Source organism: Fundulus heteroclitus, chromosome 8 (assembly GCF_011125445.2).
Source record: "Fundulus heteroclitus isolate FHET01 chromosome 8, MU-UCD_Fhet_4.1, whole genome shotgun sequence".
Lineage (NCBI taxonomy): Eukaryota > Metazoa > Chordata > Actinopteri > Cyprinodontiformes > Fundulidae > Fundulus > Fundulus heteroclitus.
In genome coordinates, this window is record NC_046368.1 from 2,971,195 (window position 1) to 2,994,074 (window position 22,880).

Below are 22,880 nucleotides of genomic sequence, written 5' to 3' on the forward strand. Positions count from 1 at the left end.
AGGAACATCAGGAGCAGAACCGCAGAACACCGGACCTCGAGGACTGGAACTGACTCCTGTTCTAGGGGCTGCAGGAGGTTCTAAAGGCTCCAACTATTCCAGCTTAAACCCAAAAAGCCCATTTTCTGACAGAATTACCACAATACATGATCCTCACTGACTGGAAAAACAAGCTGGACATAAAGATCGGATTCTGAGCCTCGATTTCCAAACTAAATTGAGAATTTACTTTCACTAGAAGAGCGGACTTTATGCCGCTGGGCAGCAGTCGTCCCTTTATTTCATGTGTTTCTGTTATGGACCATCATGACTGCAATACATCCTGCTGCTGCAGATACTTGCATCACTCATAAGGCCTCACACGGAACTTTACATATAAATGTATATTTTTGGTTTGCTGCTACATTCCTGACAAATACCCATATTTATAATGTTTCTCAAATGTTTTTACTCAGGGCCTGGCGATGAAATGTGGCTCAGATGTACGTCTTGAATGACAGTGAAGTCTAAGTAGCCCGGTCCCTTTTCTCCCTGGCCCAGGTCAGATGCTGCTGGCGTCTGACCCGAGGAATGAGCTCAGAGTTCAGCTGCTTGTGCAACCGTTCAGACTTTTTCCTTCCACTCAACTTTCCCTCAGTCTGCTTAGAAGCAGCATTATGATACCAGCCAGCTCCTTTAGAGTGGATTATTGTCACAGTGGAACATCCTAGAAATCATATTTAAGCCATAATCATCAGAATAACAATAAGATGAAGCTTGTTGTGATTAAAGCTGTAATAAAGTGTCACTTTTTGGATTGAGTTTCTGTAATAAAATTAGTTCTAGTGTTTGTTTATTGGGAAGCACAGGCAGCAGGATGAAGGGTGTATTCAATTTTTATTTCATTTCCTTTAAACGCGGCTGGTGGGAAATGCGCGCTCCCGCGACGGGGCGCAGCGCCCCGCGGGGCCGCGGCTTCCAGCGCAACAGCGAGTCCGGTTCTGGCTGCTGCTGCGGGACGAACCCGCTCCCGGAGATTCTGACGCGGAGAACCAGGAAGTTCTCGCTCTGCGGTGCTGCGAAGCGGCGTCGGGCTCCGGTTCCGACCCAGAACGATGAGTGTGCGGTGAGTTTGTGCGGGACGGGGAGGGAGGGGGCGCGCAGAGTTCCAGAGGTTCTGTGTTTGCGTGGCAGCTACACGCAGTGAGACAGGAGCGTGGGTCTGGAACTGTTTAAAGCGATTAGTCTGAGTGATCCCAGTTAATCCGGAACAGGATCTGGGCAGAACCGTGAGGAACCCACAGAACCAGCCGGTTCTGCTGCGCCTCTAACATCCCTGCTCTGGTTGCAGGTCAGCAGGAGTCCTCAGTAATGATTAACCTGGACAGAAGGGACGGAAAGTGCCTCCTCTCCACAGCCTGAGCCAGTGTTCCTGTCCTCCGTGGGTTCTCCGGCTGTGGAACCCAGCAGCAGCAGGGGAACATGGCTTTTCTCATCAAAAAGAAGAAGTTCAAGTTTCAGGTGCATTTCACGCTGGAGGAGCTGACCGCGGTTCCTTTCGTCAACGGGGTTCTGTTCTGTAAGGTCCGGCTGGTGGACGGTGGAGACTTCTCCATCTCCTCATCCAGGTGAGTCCTGCAGCTTCCGGGGAGGAACCGCTGACACGTCCCGCTTTCTGCTGACTCTGTGTTGTCTGCCCTGTTCCTGGTGCTGGTGGCTGTCGTAAAACTGGCACTTCGACCTTTAGCTCTCCATGCGCGCTCTTCCTCCCTCATAGCGCCTGGGAAAGTTGTCTTCTGAGCAGTTTCTGCTGCTCCAGCCGGCCTTTGGTCCTGTGGGGGTTGTCCCGTGTTAACACACCCTGCTGCTGCCCTAAAAACCTTAAATACAGAAATATGGCCTTTGTGACGCTAGTCCAAGCCAACTTTATGAATACATGCTTTAAAAACATGAAAGCGGTGAACAGACATCATGAGCAGAAAAACAGAAATATAAGAAGACAGAAAACGCGTCAGAATGAAACTTAAACAAATTAAATAAATGAAATGAATCAAAAGTAAAAAGATAAGTTTTAGAAATACTCAGTGAAGAGGCCTGTCTGCTCTGCACTGGCAGTGAATTTAAAACCTGCTGCAGAAAAAGGACATTTAAAGACTTATCTTAAAGAATCTTAAAATTAACAGTAATATTTATTTATGCTGTCTCTTATGTTTGCCCGTTAAAAGACGTCCAGCTGCTTTCTGCAACAACAGCGATGTCTGAGAGAACGTAGGATGGACAGTCCCTGCAGTCCAGGCGTGTTGTGATAAATGCGCGGGTCACACCTTTAAAGTCACATTTTAAAAGAACATGTTTGACTTTAGCCAGTTGTCTCAGTTGATAAATACTGGATTTCACAAAGAACAGTGATAAAAAGTATGTTTAATAAAGGTTGTTATTTTCAAAAAGAGCCTCTTATCTGACAAATGAGCCTCAGTGGAGCCATTTTCTAGTTTATTAATTATGACTGTAGGTATTTAATAAAAGACTCATTAAAACGAAGCCTTGGGGAACTCCACATGGAATCTCTCTTGATTACCAACCAACAGTCCAGTCCATGGTGACATCTAATTACTGGAGGGATGAACATGATGCTGTTTGCTGATGACACACGACTTTATATTCCTCTGTCACCACATGACTACAGTCCCCAGTCATGTGGATCCATCTTTATTCTCCATCAGTGCATTCTTACAGTATGTGGTTATATCAGCTTACATATTTAAATGATGGCCACGATGGAAAGATCTAAAGTTGGTCATGAAGTTTTGTCTTTAAACTTGAACAGGGAATATCTGAGAACTCTGAATGTTCTGTTTTTCTGGATCCTTGGATCTGATTGGATCATCGTTCCACTGCAACGGATCCTAACTGGTTTTGAAGCGTAATAATCTGCCTTTATTTTTATTTAAAATGGATTGACTGGGATCCAGTTATACTTCAACAGAATTAATATAACTTCAAATGAAATGAGTTGGACATAAATTGAGGGTTTGACCTAAATGGAATGTAGTTGGATTAAACAGATTTAGTTTGGTAAAAAAAATATTATTATGGGATTAAGGTTGCTTCCAAAGACTGAAAAAAAACTCTTAAAGTCAGAAGAACTGTTGATCCAGACGATTGAAACAAATCAGTGTGTGACAGTTCCTTTTATTTAGACATTGATTATTTCTCTTTGAATGAACTCAGATTTATCCATTATAGAATCATTTTCACCATTTTTTCCAAGCTTCCTTCTCAGCTTATCTTAGCCTTTATAGAGGTGTAGCTTTAGACGAGAGTCATTAAAAACCTGGCTTTTATAAATATTTCACCACTCTGATGGTGAGAGGTAGTAAATGAGTTGGTGAATATTGCTGCAGCTGGCTTTCCTCTTCCTTCTCCTCACTTTGTGTGCAGCTCTGCGGCGCTTTGCCTGGTTTTAGAGCTGAGCTAAAGTGGGCAGCCGCAGTGAGTCGTTGTGTTATTACTGTAGAAACGGACCCGCTCAGATGTTCTGGTGTCTGATCTCTGAGTCTGTCGTGATTCACAATCATCTCTTTTTCCCCTTTTCCAACTCTTACGGAGGTCAAACTGTAGACAGGTGTCCAAGTTCCCCATCAGGAGAGCTGTGCTGCTATCAGTAGTAAACAACCATGTGGAAAAAGGAAGTTTAATAAAACCCATCAGAACCGCTGGGCCGTTATTCTAGAACAATAACGCGACTGGGAAAGGTTCAACATAGAAGTTTTATATTTTATGGACAGTAACACAGAAAAGAGAAATAAAGTGCTGCAGGTTCTTTAGTTTAGCATCCAGCGGGTCAATGAAGGGATTATTTCAGTTATTCCTGTTTATGCGGCAAAGCAAGTCTCCTGGTGTGATTTATAGCAAAGATTGTGCATCATAGTGTGTAATTAGATGTTTAAAGACCCAAAATGGTGGCAATCATTAATTTTGGTGTATTTGATAAACAGGGAAAGAATCTGATCGTTCACTGTTTCAGATGCTAAATATCCATCAAGGAAAGTTGGCCAATTCCACCCTGTGGCTGATTGGTTGGTTGATTGATTGATTGATTGATTGATTGATTGATTGATTGATTGATTGATTGATTGATTGATTGCTGCATCAGTTTTTCCAGGAACAGATTGAACTTTAGGTCCAAAAAGTTGATTCCCAAAGAGCTGCCAGCTGAGTATTGTCATCCAGTCGTTGATTAAGTGAAGGGTGATGCATCTCTCCATTCCAGGATCTTCTTTTTCCAGGACATTCAGAATATAGTTCTGACACTCAGGTCTAAAGACTGGACTGAAACTGACAGAAAATAAGCCAAAGCATAAAGAAAACTATGGGAAAAACTATCGATCAGGACCGCTTCAAAATATTACATGGAAGTCTGTCGGTCTGGAAGAAAACTCGAGCGAAATGTGTATTAAAGGTTTGAACAGGAGTGTGTCAGAGGCTGCAGCTAAAAATTAATCTGACTGAGGAGATGTTGACTCACTGAGTCTGGTTCTCTTCCATCTTGAGTCATTTCTTCTCGCACCACCAGTGTGGACTGATGACTTTACTTTGTCCCTTTGTTTGTTTTGTGAAATGAATCTACAGGGGAAAAAAAACCCTGCTGCTTTGCAGAAATCTTCTTTATTTGCTTTCTTATTACAGGGGTTGTTTCATTTGCTTCAGCTTTTCAGCTCTATAGCCGAGGTGCCACATGCTAACTCACCACATCTTGTGTTACATCCATCAAAGAGGAAATACTGGTGAAGAACAGCCGTGCAGAGGGCAGTTATCATCCTTCCATTTTAACTCCACATCTGATTTTTCTGTGTTCTAGGGTCAAAAATCCAACACGTTCACTTTGTAAAAAATTCAGTACGATTATGATTTTTTTAAAGATAAAAAAACAGATTGAATCCAAACTCTTATTACTCCCTTTGTTAATATGGATTCATGACATTTTTCTAATTGTTTTTGTTCTGTATTGTTTAAGGAAAAAGTATTCTATACTCTGCACAGAATTTTTTTTTTAAATTACTGATCATATGAAATCTAAATGTTTAAATTAGATTTTATTCCCTCATCAGGTTTAATAAATTTGTCTTATTTTTACACAATCAGTTCTGTATTCCACCAACGTTTCTGTAGTTTTCAACACAGGCAATAAACCCACAATAACAAATGTACTAGCCATTGCTAACAACATACGCAAATGCTCAAAGCTTTTGTGCTTTTTAATCTCCTAAAAATAAACAGTAATTTTTTTATTTTGTTTTTCCAACAGAAAACAGCAAAAACAAGACAGAAAAAGTAATCAGTTTTGAGCTTAAAGCAAAACAGAATATGAATCTTTGCTTTCGTGTTGGTGAGCAACATCTATGGAAGAGAAAAATGATAAATACTTAACATTTCAAAATTTAACTTAAAAGATAAACCACCTTGCTGTTGGTCCAATCAAATGCCTCTTTTGTGGATAACAGTATTTGACTCCATGTGGATGTAGCTTTTTTCTGAGTTTTCCATTTTCTATAACTGCACTGTATTTTTTTATTCTGTTTTGAATTACAACAGTTTTTCCCTTTCTTGCTGCTGATAACAGAATTTAACTGATGTGGGACAATAAAAGATTTTTCGATTCTAACTGTGAACAGCTTCCAGCTATGGTGTTTGGTTGTTTGCTAACAAGCTATTGGCCACTTGTGCCACAGTGATTTGCATATTGCTTCTGAGTTGTTAACCACATGCTAGCAAAATATTAACTACTTGATAGCGAGCTGTTAGCCCATTTCTACCACAGTGTTTAGCATATTGCTTCTGAGTTGTTAACCACATGCTAGCAAGATATTAGCTACTTGCTAGCGAGCTGTTAGCCCATTTCTACCACAGTGTTTAGCATATTGCTTCTGAGTTGTTAACCACATGCTAACAAGCTATTAGCCACTTGCTAGCGAGCTGTTAGCCATTTCTACCACAGTGTTTAGCATATTTTTTTCTGAGTTGTTAGCCCCATGCTAGCAAGACATTAACAACTTGCCAATAAGATGTAAGCTGTTAACTATTTGTTTGGAAACTGTTAGTTATTTTAGCTTCTAGCTGCCGCTGTTCTTCAGTATTTTTAAACTCATGTTGATTTAATTTAAGAAACAGCTATAGGCCCATATTTAACAACTTGTTGTCCGCAACGTTTAGTGACACTTCTTAGCTAGCTTTACTTGTTGGTCATTTATACATTTGCTGGTGAGTTATTTAACCTTGTGCAAACAAACTGCTTAGTCACTATGTTGCAAGGTGTCATGCACTAGTAGTGTTCTGTCTTTATTTTCTAAAATAATACAAGAGGCTGCTGGGCATTTTCCCTTCTTCATTTTGTTCTTTTGACCTTAAATTGATATAGTAATGAGTCAGAGCAGTATGAAATGCTCAGTTAGTGTTTGACCCATTGAAAGACAGCAATAGATTCAATAAACCATGTAGTTTCACCATCTGTAGCTGCGTTCATATAACATGCTCTGATGTGACTGAATGGTGTATAGAGCTTCTCCAGCAGGGTTGGAAAACATGCTGGTTTAGAAACACGTGTTGGTTACAGAGTCAGAATCTCCCCTCGGAAACGGGTCAGTCTCATTGTGAGAGAAAGCAGCTCTTGCCTGTACCTGCCACACAAAGGTGTGCTTGTGTGACCAGGTAGGCTGGCCTGAAAGAACCTGCAGAACCAGTTTGTCCATCTCTTCTCTCTGGGTGCTTTAGACTTAGGGTTGCTCTTCTGATAAGTTCAGAGGAAAAAAACTCCTGGGATAATATGTGGAATAATGAAAATATGTGGCTACCAATGGCTCATGGGACTTAACACATCTAAAGAATTTAAGAAAAAGGAAGCATGGATGAAAAAAAATCATAATATGAAAAAACTTTATTATTGTTTTGATTTAAAATTAAGTAAAGAAAGTCAGAAATTAGCATTTCCTGTTAGAAATAAGTAAGGGATAAAAATTAAATCCTGTGAATCTAATATCTAGATGCAGCTGTCTGCTGTTACTGAGGCTTTCAAGCAGAAAATATGTCGTCTCATTTATCCAGACCCGGTGTCAGGCCTCCCCTGCACACATGTGTTATGTAACTATCATAGAATACACGATTTCCTCTGATATGAGCTCAGCATCGATGGGTAACTGAGTCAAGTTTAGACAAGTCCGGCCTTCTCAGTGCTGTGTGAAGAAATGAGTTGGCTCAGGCAGGTTCCTGTGGCATCTCACTGGCTCTGTAAGGACGGTTCTGAGCCGACCCAAATGGACAAATTACAGGTAGAAGCTTATTAAATAATGTGGACGGTCACTGCCAGTAGCCTTGTCTGTTTATTCCATCTTTTATTCTGTTTAGTTGCAGGTATTGCTGCAGTTGCAGCTTCCTCTTTGCTGGCTCAGCTGTAGGGTTAGGTGCAGGCCTCACCCTGACCGGCACTTCCTGTTTGAACCCTCCGACAGAAATTACTGGATCATCAGCCGTTGCCTAGAACAAGCCTCCCTGTTTAAATGCTCACAGAAAAGGTGCCGCTGCGTCTTTGTTTGAGCAGCTCGCCACGTTGCTGGGGGGGGTTTGATTGTTGGACATAGACGAACACGCCTTGTCTAAGGAGTTTAAGGTGCTACAGGCTGTCACAAGCTATGAGCCCATTTTAAAATGGACACTTGATCTTCTCAATTGGCAGTTCTCAAGGTTTTACACAAAAACAAACAACTCAGTGTAACACAAGCACTTATAGCAGCTGTGATGTGATTAATCCTGGTTTATACTCAGGCGTGGCTTCTTTGTTGGACAAAAGCTCGAGAGTTCAGCTATGAGGACCTCTGTTAGGTGGAACTGGGAACCCACCTTAACGAGGTCAAGGTGGGAGACCCATGAGAAACAGGAAGTCTAAAGGCAGCCAATCAGTGCCGTGTATTGTGTGGTTGAAGTAGGAAGAAAATGCAGACAGGACCATGGGAGCCACATGGTGCAATAAACAGATTTTAGTAACAGAACCGAACAAACTTACAGGGAGGACACAAGGAGAGCAGGATGAGGAACGAGGACGCCATACTGGACGGAACCAGCAGTGACGGATGGAAACCAGGGAGCTTAAACACAGAGATGAATGAGATGAAGGCTGATGAGGAGATTTAGAACAGCTGTGAGAGAGAAGAGCAAACAAGGAGGCTGAGGGAAGGAGACTAATTAACACAGATAATACCCAAGAAACTCAAGAAATAAGAAAGTAAACTCAAAGTAATGAAACCAAGACCTTACAAACACAGATAAACCCAGAAATGTGCAGAAAACAAGCAGAGAACCAAAACACAAACTCCCTGGGATCAGAAAGAGTTTCACAGACGGGCGACTAAAAGAAAAATAGTTTCCTTTTCATCTAAAACTAATTGTCTGCTGAGAATATGTTGTCTAAGTTTAAACATATACATCCACTTCATGAGAGAAAAGCTGTTTCAGATTAAAAGTTTTAGCATTATAAACATTCTCTACTGAACCTAATGATGATTCATTATTTATAGTTATAGATATAGTTAATCCTCCTGATCTACTTTGTTGTCCAGTTATTACTCTGGGAGACCGGCTTGATGTTTGGAGAAAGATGATTTATTTTGGCTAATTAAGAGCTGATTTATGTCTAAATGAGAGGAGTTAGCTGGTCCGTTAAGTTGAGCTGAAGAGCAGAGAGTCTTTGGAGAGGACTTGTTGTGAATTGGTGATATATAAATAAAACTGAATTGGAAAAAGTCTAAATCGGAGGTCGGTTAACGCCACATACTTTAGCTCTTCTCTGTTATCATCCATCCTTCAACACTCAGGACAAAAACCCAGATTCTTCTCAACAAGCTCCTCCTGGAGAACAGGCGTTCCAGCTGAGGAGGAACCTGAGGTCCTCTCGGTCTACCCAGGTCCATCTCCCTGTAGGACGTGGCTGGAGAACCTCGTTAGCATGTAGACGAGGATTGCAACATGTAGGATCTAGTTTATGAAAAGCTTACAGGTCGGAGCAGCAGCCGGATTAGAGCAAACAAAGCCCAGATCCTCCTCCTCTTCTCTCCTTGATCCTCCCATCAGTCTAGAAAAATACACCAGAGAACATCTGCTAAGGTTCCTCACGCTACTTTCAGCCATTTCTAGTTGTGATGAGGACGATATCCTCACACCGCTTTATGTTAGCAGTTTACCGGCAGCCTGGGGAGAGATGAAGGCTTCCTGGTTTTACAGCGGAGGACGTGGCCGTCGTGTTATCTGAACACAGAGAACCAGGGATCAGGTCCAGGAACGTGAGACAACTTGATGCGTTGCATCAGACTTGATGAAGTGCTTCTTCCTCACTTTAACAGTGTGGTGTTCACAGATGAGGACATCTGCACCAGCTGCAATCTGAACGTATTCACACGTTTACTGCTCTACCTCAAACTTATAAAATGTCATTTTGTCCTTCCTGCCGCCTCATGGTGGCGCCGTCCCCATTGGGGTCATTGGTTGGTGTCCTCCTGAACTGCAGGTCCTGAAGCGTCTCCTCTTCTTCTACAGCCACGCTTTAGGGATCTGTGCAGAGTTTGGCTTCTGCTGCTCTTAAACCGGTGCTGGACGTTTCTGCAGCAACGTGGCTCACAGAAGTGGAAACGAGCTTTTCCATGGCGTGACAACCCACACCTCCACAGAGCCGGGCTACGTACGGAACGGGCTTCATTCCAAGGTCTAGGAGCGAGCCTGGAAGCCAGATTCCTTATTTTTACCGTCAGGTTTGATCCTGCTCTCCCTGGAAACTCTGCTTTCCGTCCCGCTGATGTTCTGGGTATTTGTAAAGAGGAGCAGAGAAGTTCTGCAGCTGAATGTCAAACGGAGGATCCTCTCTGATGGCGACTCCTCACATGGATGCAGATTTTGGACTAATAACCTGTTAAATCATACATTTTGACCTGATTAATAGCTTCACTCCCCGACACGCTGGTCCGACACAGCAACGCCAAAAAGGACCAGAGAGCGCCACAGGAAGTCTCCTATGGTTATTGATCATCTGCAATAACCAAAACATGCAGAATAACTGGAATTACCAGCAGCTAGATTCGGTCAATCAAGTACAACATTGTTTATTTATTTTTAAATTCTATTCTTTGCTGTATAAATATATTTCTATTTGCTTATTTTTGTCAGGTTCAGTTAGTTTTCTTATTGTATTTGGATCTTTGTCGTGTTTGCATGGGTGCAGCTGTAAGAATTTCCCCCCGGGGATCAATAAAGTTTCCTGATCCCGAGGTTCAGTGCAGCTGACAAGATGAAACCTGAGATCTCTGTTCCAGATCCGGTCCGCAGGGACAAAAAGTCAGAGTCGGTGATTCTGTCGCAGCCGACTGGGAGCTTCTATCAGCTCGGTCTGATGGTGGAGGAGGCCGGCCTGAATCCAGATAAACATCAAATCTGTTTTCAGTTAACGGAGGAGGAGGAGGAGGAAAACCCCGCCGTAAAAAATCTGCTTCTCCTCCCAGGATGAAATCATCCTGGCTGTCAGCTGCAAAACAGAAATCCACACATACCTCGCTTTACATGCTCTGTGAGTAATAGAGATGTTTTTGCAACGTTGTGTGGAGCCAACGCGTCCTGCATGTTTGCTGCTGCAGATAAAATCCCATAGATTGGCTCTCAGAAGTGTCTGCTGCGTGTTAGGAGCACCAGAGCCAATCATACTGAAACCTTTGGCACCGTCAGGGTAACATTTATCCTCCGCAGATAAACCGAAGAATACACACAGAAGGAAGAAAGTTTCAATAAAAACTAATAACCTGCTGGCATAAATGCGTTTATTTGGAGTTTTCAGTCTGTGTGGTAGGAGTCTGACTGTTTCTGCTCTGCCTGCAGACAGAAAGTCACGTTAGCTGCTGACTGAACCTCAGATTAGTGAGGAAAATGTATTTTACTTTTGCTTAAATATGATCTTTCACCTTTTCTTGGTGTAGCTTGTTTCCTAATAGAACAAAGAGGCTTTCTGGGTTCTGAGGTTCTCTTTGATAACAATCAGCGTTTCCAGGTTTACTTTTAAAGAATGTCTGTTTATTTGTGTTTTGCAGGGAGGAGGTGCAGCAGAACTGCGTCCGATGGGGGAAGAAGTTCTCCTTTGTGTGCAAAATGAGCGCTAACCCCATTACAGGAGTGCTGGACCCCTGCATCTGCAGGGTCTCCGTACGCAAGGTGAACATCTGGAGATCTTTTCTCCTAGGAGAAGAAAACATGGAATAAAATCAGGTCCAGACTGCTGCAGAATGATATGCACTGAACTCGGCGCTCTCTCAACGCGTCTCTTGTGTCTCTGTCGTCTTGCAATGCTCACAAGTTACCACGAAATGCATGCTGGGAACCACTGGCAGCCAACCGAGGGATCTAGAGCAGTTTTTAAATGTGCTGCTGAAATAAAACACCTGATGGGAGGCAGACCTGCTCTGACAGACCCACTGGATTTACTGACCTCGTTAAATTTTAGAGCCGTTTACACAGGATTCACCGTGTAAAGCCAAACTTTACCGCTCAGAATCTGCTGGTTGTTGAATATTTGAGGAGATTTTACTGCATTACAGGAGCTTTGATGGCTTTTTCTATGGAGGCTGAATATTCCCCTAATAAACCAGCTTCCTGTGCCGTCCGCTTGGATAAGATGGGACTTTAGAAACATTAACATGTGTGAATGTGTAAAGGATAACAGCGTATTTCCACCGTCTGTGATTTTATGGGAGCCTCCTCTGCCTGGGGGACATTTCCAGGGGCCTCAGTGGAGAGGATGCTGGTCATGAGGACCAGACAGAGCTGAGAGGGTTGAGACTTTTGATCAGCTGGAGGACATGGCCAGGTGATCAGCCCAGGTCTCCGTCCCACTGAACAGGAACCAGAAGGTTCTGATCTGTAGTTTCTGGGGATGTAGTTTCAGCAGAACAGTCATCAAAGCTAAGCTGGTTCTGGTGGAACATGTTGGAGCTGTTCAGGAAACGAGAGACGATCCCCGTTACATTTGATTCAGGCATCTATTAGTGTTCATGAATGCAGGCTGACACCAGAGGACTGCTTAGAACCTGTCAGGGTTCTGTAATGGTTCTGTGCTCCTAATCGTTGGGTTCTGTCTTTGCAGGAACTGAAGGGAGGAAAGAGCTTCTCTAAGGTACCGTTCTGAACTCTTTCTGTGCCTGTAGCTCCGATAATGAACCTAATTATTAACGAGGCGCTGGACTGATTAACTCTTAGTTTCTGTTTTTTACATAATCTGCAGCATTTCTGACATTATTTCTCATGCCTTTGGTACTTTGATTGGACCTGAAGTCATTTTGGTCCTCTTGGTGCTCCTCATGTGTTTCTAAGCTGAAATGTGGCAGAGGAAGATGAATGTGGAGGTTAGAAAAGGCCGCTGACCTCCACATGGTCTCCGCTCACTTCCTCTGACGAAGGCTGAGAAATTAGGATGTAGGAAAGTGTATCAGGAGGAAAGGCAGACGCCTCTGTCTGTAGCTGGTTTTCACTTTCCGTCCGTCTGTCTGTGTCTCCGTCCGTCTTCCTCCAGCTGGGTTTTGCTGATCTCAACATTTCTGAGTTCGCCGGTTCTGGCTCGGCGGTGCGCTGCTGCATCCTGGAGGGTTACGACACCAAAAACACGCGCCAGGACAACTCTATCCTCAAGGCATGACACCCACACACAAATATTTTTTTATCTTCATGCTGTCCTCAGAGAGCAGCTTGCAGGTTTGGACCCCGGTGACCTGCAGGCGTTGATCCTCTGCTTTTCTTCCACTCAGCCAGACTTTGTGACCCTTTGAAGCGCTTTCTGGAAATATGACACATTTTTCTTGAGGTTTTTACTCATTTTATCGTTTTTTTTCCTCTTATTTAGCCGTTTGTTGCAGCTGATTCCAGTCAGAGAGTGCAGCACATTTAAGGTTTTAAAGCATTAAATTCTGGAGAAAATAATAAAAGTCACCAAATTCCTGCAAGCTTCTCTTAACCAGAGTTCATAATAAAAGGTTCCAACCTTTAAAATGAATTTAGGCTGTATTTCTGCCTCTGCAGAAGCTCAGCAGACTCTGAATGGTTTTTATCCTGCAGGTCACCATCGGGATGACTCTTCTGTCCGGGGACCCCTGCTTTAAAACGTAAGTTAACCACAAACTGCTTCTGCTCATTTCGCACCTTCACCACCTTTACTTCATTATTTTACCTCCTTTAATTCCTCTGTAGTTTTTATTCTGGGCGTGAAACTGAACCGTCTAGATGTGGCGCGCTGCTTTTCTGCATCTTTGTCCCCGACAGCTGGAAACGTTTCAGACCTACATGAAGCTTCATGGAAGATGTTCTAGACTTAATCCAGTTTATTCAGGGCTACAAATCTGTCTCAGATGGTCCAATCAGGGATCAGAATCTAAACTAATGGAAATGCAGTGTAGTTCAAAGTAAAAAAAAATACAGTTACATTAAATTACAGGTCAGATTTGATCATATATGTGACTGATTGTCTCCATAACTGATATAGTTTAACTATGCAGGTATGAAGTGGAAGTAGAAACTGAGCTTAGAGCCTCCTGTACATTTACTAGGTTTAACTGATCTTTGACGAGGAGAACATTTAATTATTTAAGTCAGAAAATGGACCAAAAGGCTCTCAGCGTGACTTCATTCATCCGTCCACGTCCACGCACAGATCTGTAGGACACAGCATGTCCCTCCAGGACACTTCAGTTGCTGAGATCAAAGCCACTGGATGGACGTTCATGGACAGACTGATGGGATTGAGAATGGTTGCATCTTAAACTTGCTGCTTTTCCTATAAACTATTGATATAACTTTGATTGCAGGCCTCCCAGTACGGCTAAATCTGTGCTGATTGGTGTGGAGGATCCCAACCTGCAGCTGGACTGTAAGGGGGAGAGCACCAACACCACCATGCCGGCACGAGGGAGCATGGCAGAGGGAGCTCACTTCAAGTCCAGACCTTCGTCAGTACGTAGCGTAGGTAAGAAGTCCTGACTCGTTTGGGATTGGAAATTATGTGGAATCTAGTTTAAAATGATGTTTGTTGTATTTTTGTTATGATCAGAAACATGAAATGAAGCATATAAAACTGGTTTGTGTTGTTCTCTCCTGTCTTTGCAGGGCTGTCTGATCACGGAGACGGCATTCCCAGTCCAGATGAGATCTTCCTGACGCGGCATAGCCGGAGCGCCAGCCAGCACAGCAAAATATCAGGTCAGACGGCTTCTGTCTGCAGCATCTCAAGCTTTCACGCCTTTATGTCAGGATTAATGAGAGGATCCGATAGAAAAACCATTTTAAACTGCTGCGCCATTAAAGGAGCAATAAGCAACTTTCACCACTAGGTGGAGCTTCAGCTCTGTCTGTAGACCAAAACAAAACGTGTTTTTAGTTCAATCTAAAATAATGAAATTTTCGCTTATTGCTTACCTTAAAGCTTCAGTATGTAACTTTTATAAAAAAGTATTTTTTACGTATTTGTTAAAACTGTCTCTATGTCCTGACAGTAAAATAGGAAAGAGATAATCTGTGAAAAAGTCCAGTTTCTCTGGCTTCTCTCGCCCTTTACAGAAATCCACCGCTCCCGGTCAGAAGCAGCCAATCAGAGCAGAGGAATGTCTTAGCATTGTCAGTCATGCTAGTCTGCTGCTAAGAAACAGTTAGACTGAGCTCGAAATAAAATGAGAGTAAACATCAGAGAACAACGGCGGCAGAGGGAATTTTGTTCCAATATTGTTACAAGCAAAGAATTTGTTTCATGAATTAAATTTTGAACAAAAATGCAATCTTGAAGAAAAAAACTTTGCTGTTTTCTAAGATTTTATTTAATCAAAAAAAAAGATCTACATTTTTTTTTCAAATTTTATATTTTAACATTTCTATTTTACAGATTTGTTTTCCCCAAATTTCTCTTTTTAAGATTTAGTTTTCCGAATTGGATTCTTTACAAATGGCGTTTTACACATTTTTATTGGTCAATGCATGCGAGAAGTGAAGAGAACGTGTAAAACAGTAAAATGCAATGTGTATAGAATCCAATTCAGAAAACTCAATCTGAAATTTTCCCATTTGAAAAAATCTAATTGAAATTATAAAAGCTGTTAAAAAAGAGAAAATAAAGTCTGAAACAGAAAGATTTTATTAAAAAAATAATCTCAAAACCTTTTTAATTAAGAAGTTTTTCAATGTTTAACTTCTGGATTGGATTTTTTTTCTTTCAAATTTCCGTTTACAAACTGTGTTCTTTGCCCGGAACAATAAAGGAACAAAATTCACTTCATACGTTCTCTGCTGTGGAGGGTTAGGTGTGCTTGTTCAAGTTTTCCAGCTTTAAAGATTCCTTGCAGCAAGACTTTGACCTCTGAAGAATGTTTTAGGAAAGAGCATCAGGGTTTTCAGATGTGACCGCCTCATGTTGAAAGCATAAAACTTTTACACACTGAATAAAGAACATGTAACTGCACTAAAACAAAGAGGAAAGGCTCCGTACAAAGAATTTCTATTTTCTCACCTCGTCTTGACATCCAGTCAAAGATTAACAGTAAAGGCCTTCAGGCAGAAACAGCAGTTTAGTCTTTTTAGCCTCATTTGGGGTGTTTGAAATTAACAATAACCCTTGATTAACTAATAATTATCCCTGATTCACGGTGTCAAGTTTGACAGATTCTCAAAATTTCAAAGAAAATTACCAAAGGACACAACAGTTTTTCAAATGTGTTTTTTTTTTTTACTTTTCAGCCAAATAATGACAACAATTTTGATTTTTTTCCCCTAATATTTAGAAAAAACACACGTCAAATGTTATAAAAGTTTACAATCCTGCCCAAAGTTATTTCCCAGCCCAACACATTAAAAAGAAGCCGAGATTCTGCCCGGCTGAGCCCGTGTGCATTAATTACTTAGACTTTGTTATTAAACTGCACATTTATAATGAACAATGGAGTCAGATTTCATTGCAAGACTCCAAGTAAAAACAGAAGACAGAAGAAGAACATTATAAATATAATTGTTTGTCAGGAAAGTAGCGGCAAACCGAAGAAAAAGACATTATATGTGTACAGAAATGTTATATAATATACATAATGAGACAGCAGTGGTGTAAAGAGTGAAAGCTATTTTTATTTTTCTGAAACTGTAAGATTTGTTGCAGCCAGCCTGAAATAATAACGACACAGGGTCTCCTCTGGCGCTGGTTCTTTAGTTTCATGGGATTAAAGAACAAGGTTTAGTATCTAAATGGACTAAATGTTACATTTAATACCTTTGATGGACTTTGGAAGGTCAATATTAAGGCGTTCAGTTAAATGGAAAATATAATTATTAATAAGCAGTCAGCCAGATGCATAAAGAAAATCATCTCCTGTTGAAGAAAGTCTGGACATCAGGAAGCATCAACATCTGGATCAGCAGCTCCATATTGGACTTTAAGACCAGCAGCAACATTTTGGACTTATCCTCCCTCCTCTTCTCCTCCCTCCTCTTCTCCTCCCTCCTCCTCTTCTCCTGCAGGCTACAGCACAGGTCACTCTCGCTGCTCCAGCCTGAACGACCTCAGCCACCAGAGGAACGCCTCCTCCAGCAGCAGCGCCTCCTGCGGGGTCGCTCACTCCTCTCAGCCGCCTCCCTCCACCCCCACCAAGCCAGAGAGACCCCCTCCCCCGTCGGCGGCGGCCCTCCTGTCGAGCAGGTCCTCCAGGTAGGCTCACACACCTGCCCCTGCATGTTCTCCCCGCTCTGATGTCAGCGTGAGGCCTGCCGGCGCTCTGGAGCAACGCTCAGAGGTTAGGGTTGAATGCCAGGCATGTGCAGACACACATGCCTGGCATTCCTCAGAAATTCACACCACTTCAGGAGCGTAAAGCATGCAGATCGTATCTAGAGGATGGAAAAGGTCTGGATAAGATCTCCACGACACACGGACACACCAGACTTAATATTTATGGGTTTTTGTTGTTTTTATTGTTTTATTACATGAAAGTCGGTATCAGAGTCTGTGAATGACATGAACCGCTGTCATGTTACAGGAATTAATCCCTCCTTCATTGAGTTTGATTTTAAGTAAAGAAGCAATTTCTTGTGCAGTGATGTTAAGGCTTCATCTACAGAAATGTGCTCCTTGATATTCCTGAGAAATAAGAGTCAATAACAGCAGAGTGAACATGATGGACTGCAGTCTCCATCAGGGAGCGACGGCCCTCACAGCTCTTAGAGAGAAGCTGTTTCTGAGTTTATTAGTTCTGGATTTGATGCTTCTGATGGCAGGGGGGCTTTTCCCTGGAGGGGGGGGGGGGGGGGGGGGGGGGGGATCAGTGGAGATGCGTCTGGACCTTCTTTGCACTCCTGAGCAATAAACTGAGTCCAGATCCTGCAGACGGCATCCCACAATCCCCTGCTCTGTCCTCTAGGTCCTTCCTCTCCTGCAGCTCCCAGACCACTCAGTCACTCTGAGACACAGGACGCTTTCTATTGTAGCTCTGTAAAAGTTTTTTAGCAGCTTAGAGGAAATTTCAGCCCGTTTCAGTTTCCTGGGGAAGAAGTTTTTAGCAAGATGGCGGCGCAGAAACCTGCAGCCGCTGGAGAAACCCGGCTTTTTTTAGTTAAAGTGGATCTTTATGAACACAAGACAGGGTCGTCATCCATAGAGAACTCCTGTCTCTGTCCTTAGAGAGGAAAGCTGTGTTTATGCATTCATATTATATCAGTTTGTTTCTCAGAGAGAAAACAGATGCTTGAGCATAATGAAAGAGATCAGAAATTATTTTAAAAAGCAACTGCTGCTGTCCATCAACCTGGGAAAGAGTCCTCAGGTCCATCCTGTCTGAGGTCCATCATCCTGCAGAGGGGAAGATTATCCCAGGAGGAGAAAGCTTCTTCTCTCTAGAACCAAGATGGCAGCAGGACTGAGGTCAGCAGAGCTGCGTCTGGAGGAAGGACCAGACTTCTGGACCTTAGTCCATCTTTCTGTTCTTTCTGTGGAAATGACAGGTTGCAGTTTAGTTTGGTGTTTTCTGTTCAGCTCTGATTCTCCTGCTGATCACCAGGAGGAAGAAGGACGCCGTGGAGACTCGGTGCAGCTGTGTGGACGACACTCGCATCGACGCCGACGACATCGTGGAGAAGATCGTTCAGAGTCAGAACTTCTCTGACAGCAGCAGCGACGAAGGTTCGTGTCACGTTTCAGATTCAGCGTTCAGGGAATTAGAAGAATTCATTTTATCAGCCATAAATATGACAAATGCAGACAAAAGGTTATCCGTTAATTTCTTAATCAGATGCTTCAGTTATTCTGTCTGTTTAGGACTTTCCTTTGGGACGTGTTGTTGATTTCCTCGGTTTCATGATTCACAAATGTGCTAAACTCTAGATGTATTCCCAATAGAACAAAAAAATAACAAGAGTTTTAGTTTTGCATAAGAAAACCATTTGCTTGTTTGGAGGCTGATGTTTGGAGGTTTAATTGGGATGAATGGAGGAGGTGCCGGATCAGCCAGGAACAGAACCGTTACTGGACCAGAACTGTGATCCTTGGTGTAAAATCATGGAGGCTGTAAATGTTGCATCACTGAGGTGGATGAAGGTACAGCCAGGAAGCTGTGCAGATGTTGCCTCCTGCTGCTTCTAGCTAGGAGATTTAAAAACCGCTGTGCTCATCCCAGGCGTGTGACTTCTCCTCCGGACTCTGTGTTTCTCCTCAGACAGCCAATTGAGACTGTTTGTCAGCAAAGACGGGACCACCGCCCTCAGCGGGACGCAGCTCGCCACCAGGTAGCCCCCCAGGACCCCGCAGGCTGCACCTAACCCCGTTCTTAAGCCCCGATCACAGCTTTCTGTCTGTTTTCCAGAGGAACGCCGGGGATCTTTGAGCCGGTGGTGGTAGAGACTCACTGAGAGGTGACCAGCGTCTCTCCAGCCTCACCAACGGATGTTTCTGAGGCTTCAGCTTCATCTGTGATGGAGCTTCTTCTCGGTGGTGGGGGCTAGTGGTGGAACGCCTTAAAACAAACGGCAGAAATCTAATTTAAGTGAGTCCTGGTGTCCCCCTCTGCTCCAGATGATTGCATCAACTTCCCGGGAAATCTGTGTGATTATTTCTGAAAAACTCAATCTGTGCTGCAGGGCCTGGCAGGATCCAGGCCTAAACTACTAAATTCATTCATACAGAGGATCAATTCATGCTCTGAATATATGCAATATAAAAAGAAGTGAGTTTTATGGCGTGGCAGACAGCTGAGGCGATGCTTCAGAGCTGAGAGCTGTTTCCCTACCATGATCATTCTTAGCTTTCTCCAAACTCTGCAGCAGACTGAAGGTTCGTGCAGCACGGTTACACCGCTCCGCCTCTTTTTATGCTCAGAAATTTAGAAAACAAACATTAAGAGACAAAGCTTTGAAATGTATCCCAAACTAATCATGAAAAGCTGCAATGATCCCACAGTGAATTAGAACCAAGCGTTCAGACTGCTGCAGGATTTCTGTCTGAGGAGCAAATTTATCTGAAGCCTTTTAACGAGGTCAAACGTTCTGCTTCCTGCAGTTAAACCTGATTCATTTAGTAGATTTCTATGATTTCTGTGACTGAGAAAGCAACGTGTTCTGGTCAGACAAATGCTGACAGCTTAATTGTCTTTGTTTTTTTTCAGTAATCCAGAAATTAGGTTTAAAGCAGCGGGTTTGTTATACAGCGGTTTCCACTTTTTAACCAAACGATCCTGAATCCAGACGTAGAAGCATGAAAACAAAGTGTTCATTAACGTTTATATATTGAGAGCAACTCATTAATTCATGCTCCAACCAGAGACTTCTCACATTTACAGGAGGTTAAAAACACAGATTTCTCATAAATATCCAGGATGTAATGATGCAATCACAGATTGTTTGGTTTTCTAACACAGAGAAGATGATTTTATAGTTTTCAGCTGATTACTTCAACACTGCAAACTATCTGCCAGAATCAAAGCTCTAATATTATTACTATAGTTTAAAGGTATTTGATCACTGTGTATGTATTTTACTGTTTTGCACATTTAACCTCTGAGGAGGCCTGTTAACCACTAAAAACACAGAGATTGAACAACGGTCCTAAAACGGCTCAGCTTCTCTTTTTCACACTCTATTCTCTGAAATGTGTCAGTATGTAGAGCAAAATAATTCATCCGCAGTCATTACGGTAACCTGGTTTATATTCAGGTTAACTCAATTATAACTCTAAAAATAGTTTTAGATCGTCTCTTTAATCAGAATTTAACATTCTGTTTTTTATTTTTTTTATTGGACATGTCCCCACAGACAGTGTAAGCCCAGAATGAGTGTTATTACATTTTAAACATTTTAAATGCATTAAAGTGAAACAAGCTGAACAGAAAAGGCACAAAAATCACCAGGATGTGGAATTAGCAGAGAAGGAAGTCACATTTTCATGCATTTAGATCCAGATCCATCACAACATGCAGGAAAATTAAACTAATGAAACTTCTGCTAATGGTCCGACTTCTTGACAAACACACTGTGCACAGGGACAACATGCAGAAAGACCTCGGGTCAAAGCCAGGACCTTCTTGCTGCATGGCAACAGTGCCACCAACTGTGCCACTGTGCAACCCTGTGAGATGCATGAAAAATGTAATATTCACATTTCTTTTACTTTTGTTTGGCCTTTTATAGCATCTACAGGACCAGAAATTGAGCAGAATTGCTTTATTTGTCCACCAGGGATGAAACAGCATTTCAGTAGAGCCCATCAAGAAAGACAAACATGGGTAGACTGAGGCCGCTGCCTCTTCATAGAATAGAAATAAATAAATAAAGACCTGTGTTGGCTGAGTTGTTGCCAGCTGCTAACTTTCCATAGCCGTTTGTTGTATATCTAGGTAATAATTTCACATGTGATACATGAAAGTTTAATATAGACTCTTATTTAGCTTCTATTTAGTCGAGCTCTTGAGGTTAGCCCTTAAGCCATTTAGCTGCTAGCTGATTTAACTGTGGGCTTCAAGAGTTAACGGCCCCTAGTTGCTAATGTTCTCCAGCATTTAACTCCTGCAAAGCATTTCAGGCACGATTTGAACAAAGTGAAGCATGAAAAAGTTTCTTGTGTAGAGCTTCTGTAGAAAATACAGATCTTCTAAGTTTTTAACATTTAGCAGCTAACAAAGCTAATTGATGCTAACTTTTCTTAGCCAGCTGCTGTGATCTCATGATTCCACACAGGAAGTGGATTTATGGTTGTTTTCTAACACTAATCATTCACAGGGGTCCTATAAAAGAACAACAGCTAACAGGAGATTTATTTTTTGTTTTTTTGTTTTTTAGAGAAGACTATTGTTCCTATACGTTTGTGACTAAAACATAATAATCCTGAACATATATTTAGTAAATTGCAGAGGGATTAGTGCTGAGGTTATTTCTGCTGGACCAGAAAAATGTGCTGCTGCTCCGCCTGCTTCTTGTCTTCACACTGTTTGCTGCTCCGTGTTCATTCAAAAGGACAAACTTCAGTTAGAACCTGGTGCAGATTGTTGTTTCTTTCCTCCAGTGGGTGAAATAAAACTCTTTATGTATTAGATTTGAATGTTTGGCCCAGACTCTTCCTGGTCTCTGGGCACACAGAGCTTTCTGTGGTTCTGTTGGACTGGTGCTGCTGGGCTGGGACCAGTCCCACGGCTGCTCCAGAACAAAGCCCGGCTTGTTCCAGAACCAACAATAGACAGCCAAACCTCACAGGACGTGTTTGTCTGTGGATGCTGATGTGATTTCTGGAAGTCTTCTGCATGCAGGCCATGCATCTCTTCCTGATATTAAGAGACATAACTGTGTTTTATGTCTCTTTCTGCTCTGGTAATGAAAACACTGATAACTAAATAAGTTAATATTCACCCACTGACTGTTTGTCTCAGATAGAGGTTCAGGTTCTGTGCAGAATCAGTTTTCTGAGCGGTGAAACCTTTAAAGTCTTGTTTTGTCTGCAGACCAGCAGGCTGGTCCGCACATCACTGCGTGTTAAAACTTTATGACCACTGAGTTAATTACAGAGCAACTGTTTAACGTAAAGATGTCTGCTACTGTATTTCACTCCAGAGAAAACGTCCAACTAATGTGTGTTACCTGTAAAATGATTGTTTGGTTTTTACACATCATAGTGTTTTATTTTGCTTCCGTGGGTGAAAAGGGTTTTAATATTTCCTGATGATTCAAATGAAATTGATGAATGGGATTATATTTTATATTTTAATGAATTTTAATAAGCAGGGTGTGTTTGGGAAAGGGAATGTACTGAATCAAGTAGGTTCAGCCATGTTTTACAAATGATTTACTTCAAATCAAGCTTGTGTCACATAGATCTGCAGTCGATATAGGATATAAATGTGAAAAGGTTATTTGGGGTACATTTATGGTCCTTTTTTGTTATTATTGGTAATGTTCAAACAAATTTTAACCATTTACACTCCTTGTTTTAAAATGATTGTGACTGTAAGAGTTTATCTGTTTCAAATGTTGTACGTATGTTCTAAATAAAAGGGAAAAGATTTTAATTGACTTCATTTTGTCTTCATTTTTTATCCACATTAATGTTTAAAACTTGTTTCCCTTTCATTTATATGCACTAAAGTATTCACACCCATTAAATGTTTCCACATTTTGTCTCCCTTAAACATAAACCTCTAAAGAAAGTGAAAGAAAGAAGGAAAGAAAAAAGTGAAAGAAAGTGAGGCGCAATTATGAAGTGGGAACGTTTGTACTAATAAAGAAGTGGGGTGTGCATTTGTAATCAGCCCATTTTGCTCGGATTCTACTAAATAAAATCTTGCCTGCAGAAGGTCCCTGCAAGAGAGAATTAGCTATTTAATTGA

At 42.0% G+C, this 22,880-nt stretch overlaps 1 protein-coding gene across 2 annotated transcripts; it reads left to right on the forward strand.

Annotated features, from left to right (window-relative positions):
* Positions 1-970: 970 nt before the first annotated feature.
* LOC105918461 (protein FAM102A) lies at positions 971-22,566 on the forward strand. 2 transcript variants are annotated; one of them, XR_004931502.1, is made up of 13 exons: positions 971-1,105; positions 1,331-1,607; positions 11,097-11,217; positions 12,146-12,175; positions 12,572-12,688; positions 13,111-13,157; positions 13,857-14,014; positions 14,155-14,247; positions 16,543-16,729; positions 18,075-18,196; positions 18,729-18,798; positions 18,876-19,507; positions 19,545-22,566. XR_004931502.1 is itself a non-coding variant. In XM_021311120.2 (12 exons), exons 2-12 carry the CDS (start codon positions 1,462-1,464, stop codon positions 18,919-18,921), a joined length of 1,137 nt encoding a protein of 378 aa, XP_021166795.2. In that variant the 5' UTR covers positions 971-1,105; positions 1,331-1,461; the 3' UTR covers positions 18,922-22,566. The 2 variants fall into 2 exon arrangements, 1 of the variants encoding a protein (XP_021166795.2); XM_021311120.2 differs by having other exon boundaries at positions 18,876-22,566.
* Positions 22,567-22,880: the final 314 nt, after the last annotated feature.

Excerpts from the sequence above, each read along its gene's own strand:
- LOC105918461 (XM_021311120.2), top strand. The coding sequence starts at position 1,462 with ATGGCTTTTCTCATCAAAAAGAAGAAGTTCAAGTTTCAGGTGCATTTC. Across the intron at positions 1,608-11,096 it reads TTCTCCATCTCCTCATCCAG|GGAGGAGGTGCAGCAGAACT; the intron begins GTGAGTCCTGCA and ends TGTGTTTTGCAG. Across the intron at positions 12,176-12,571 it reads GAGGAAAGAGCTTCTCTAAG|CTGGGTTTTGCTGATCTCAA; the intron begins GTACCGTTCTGA and ends GTCTTCCTCCAG.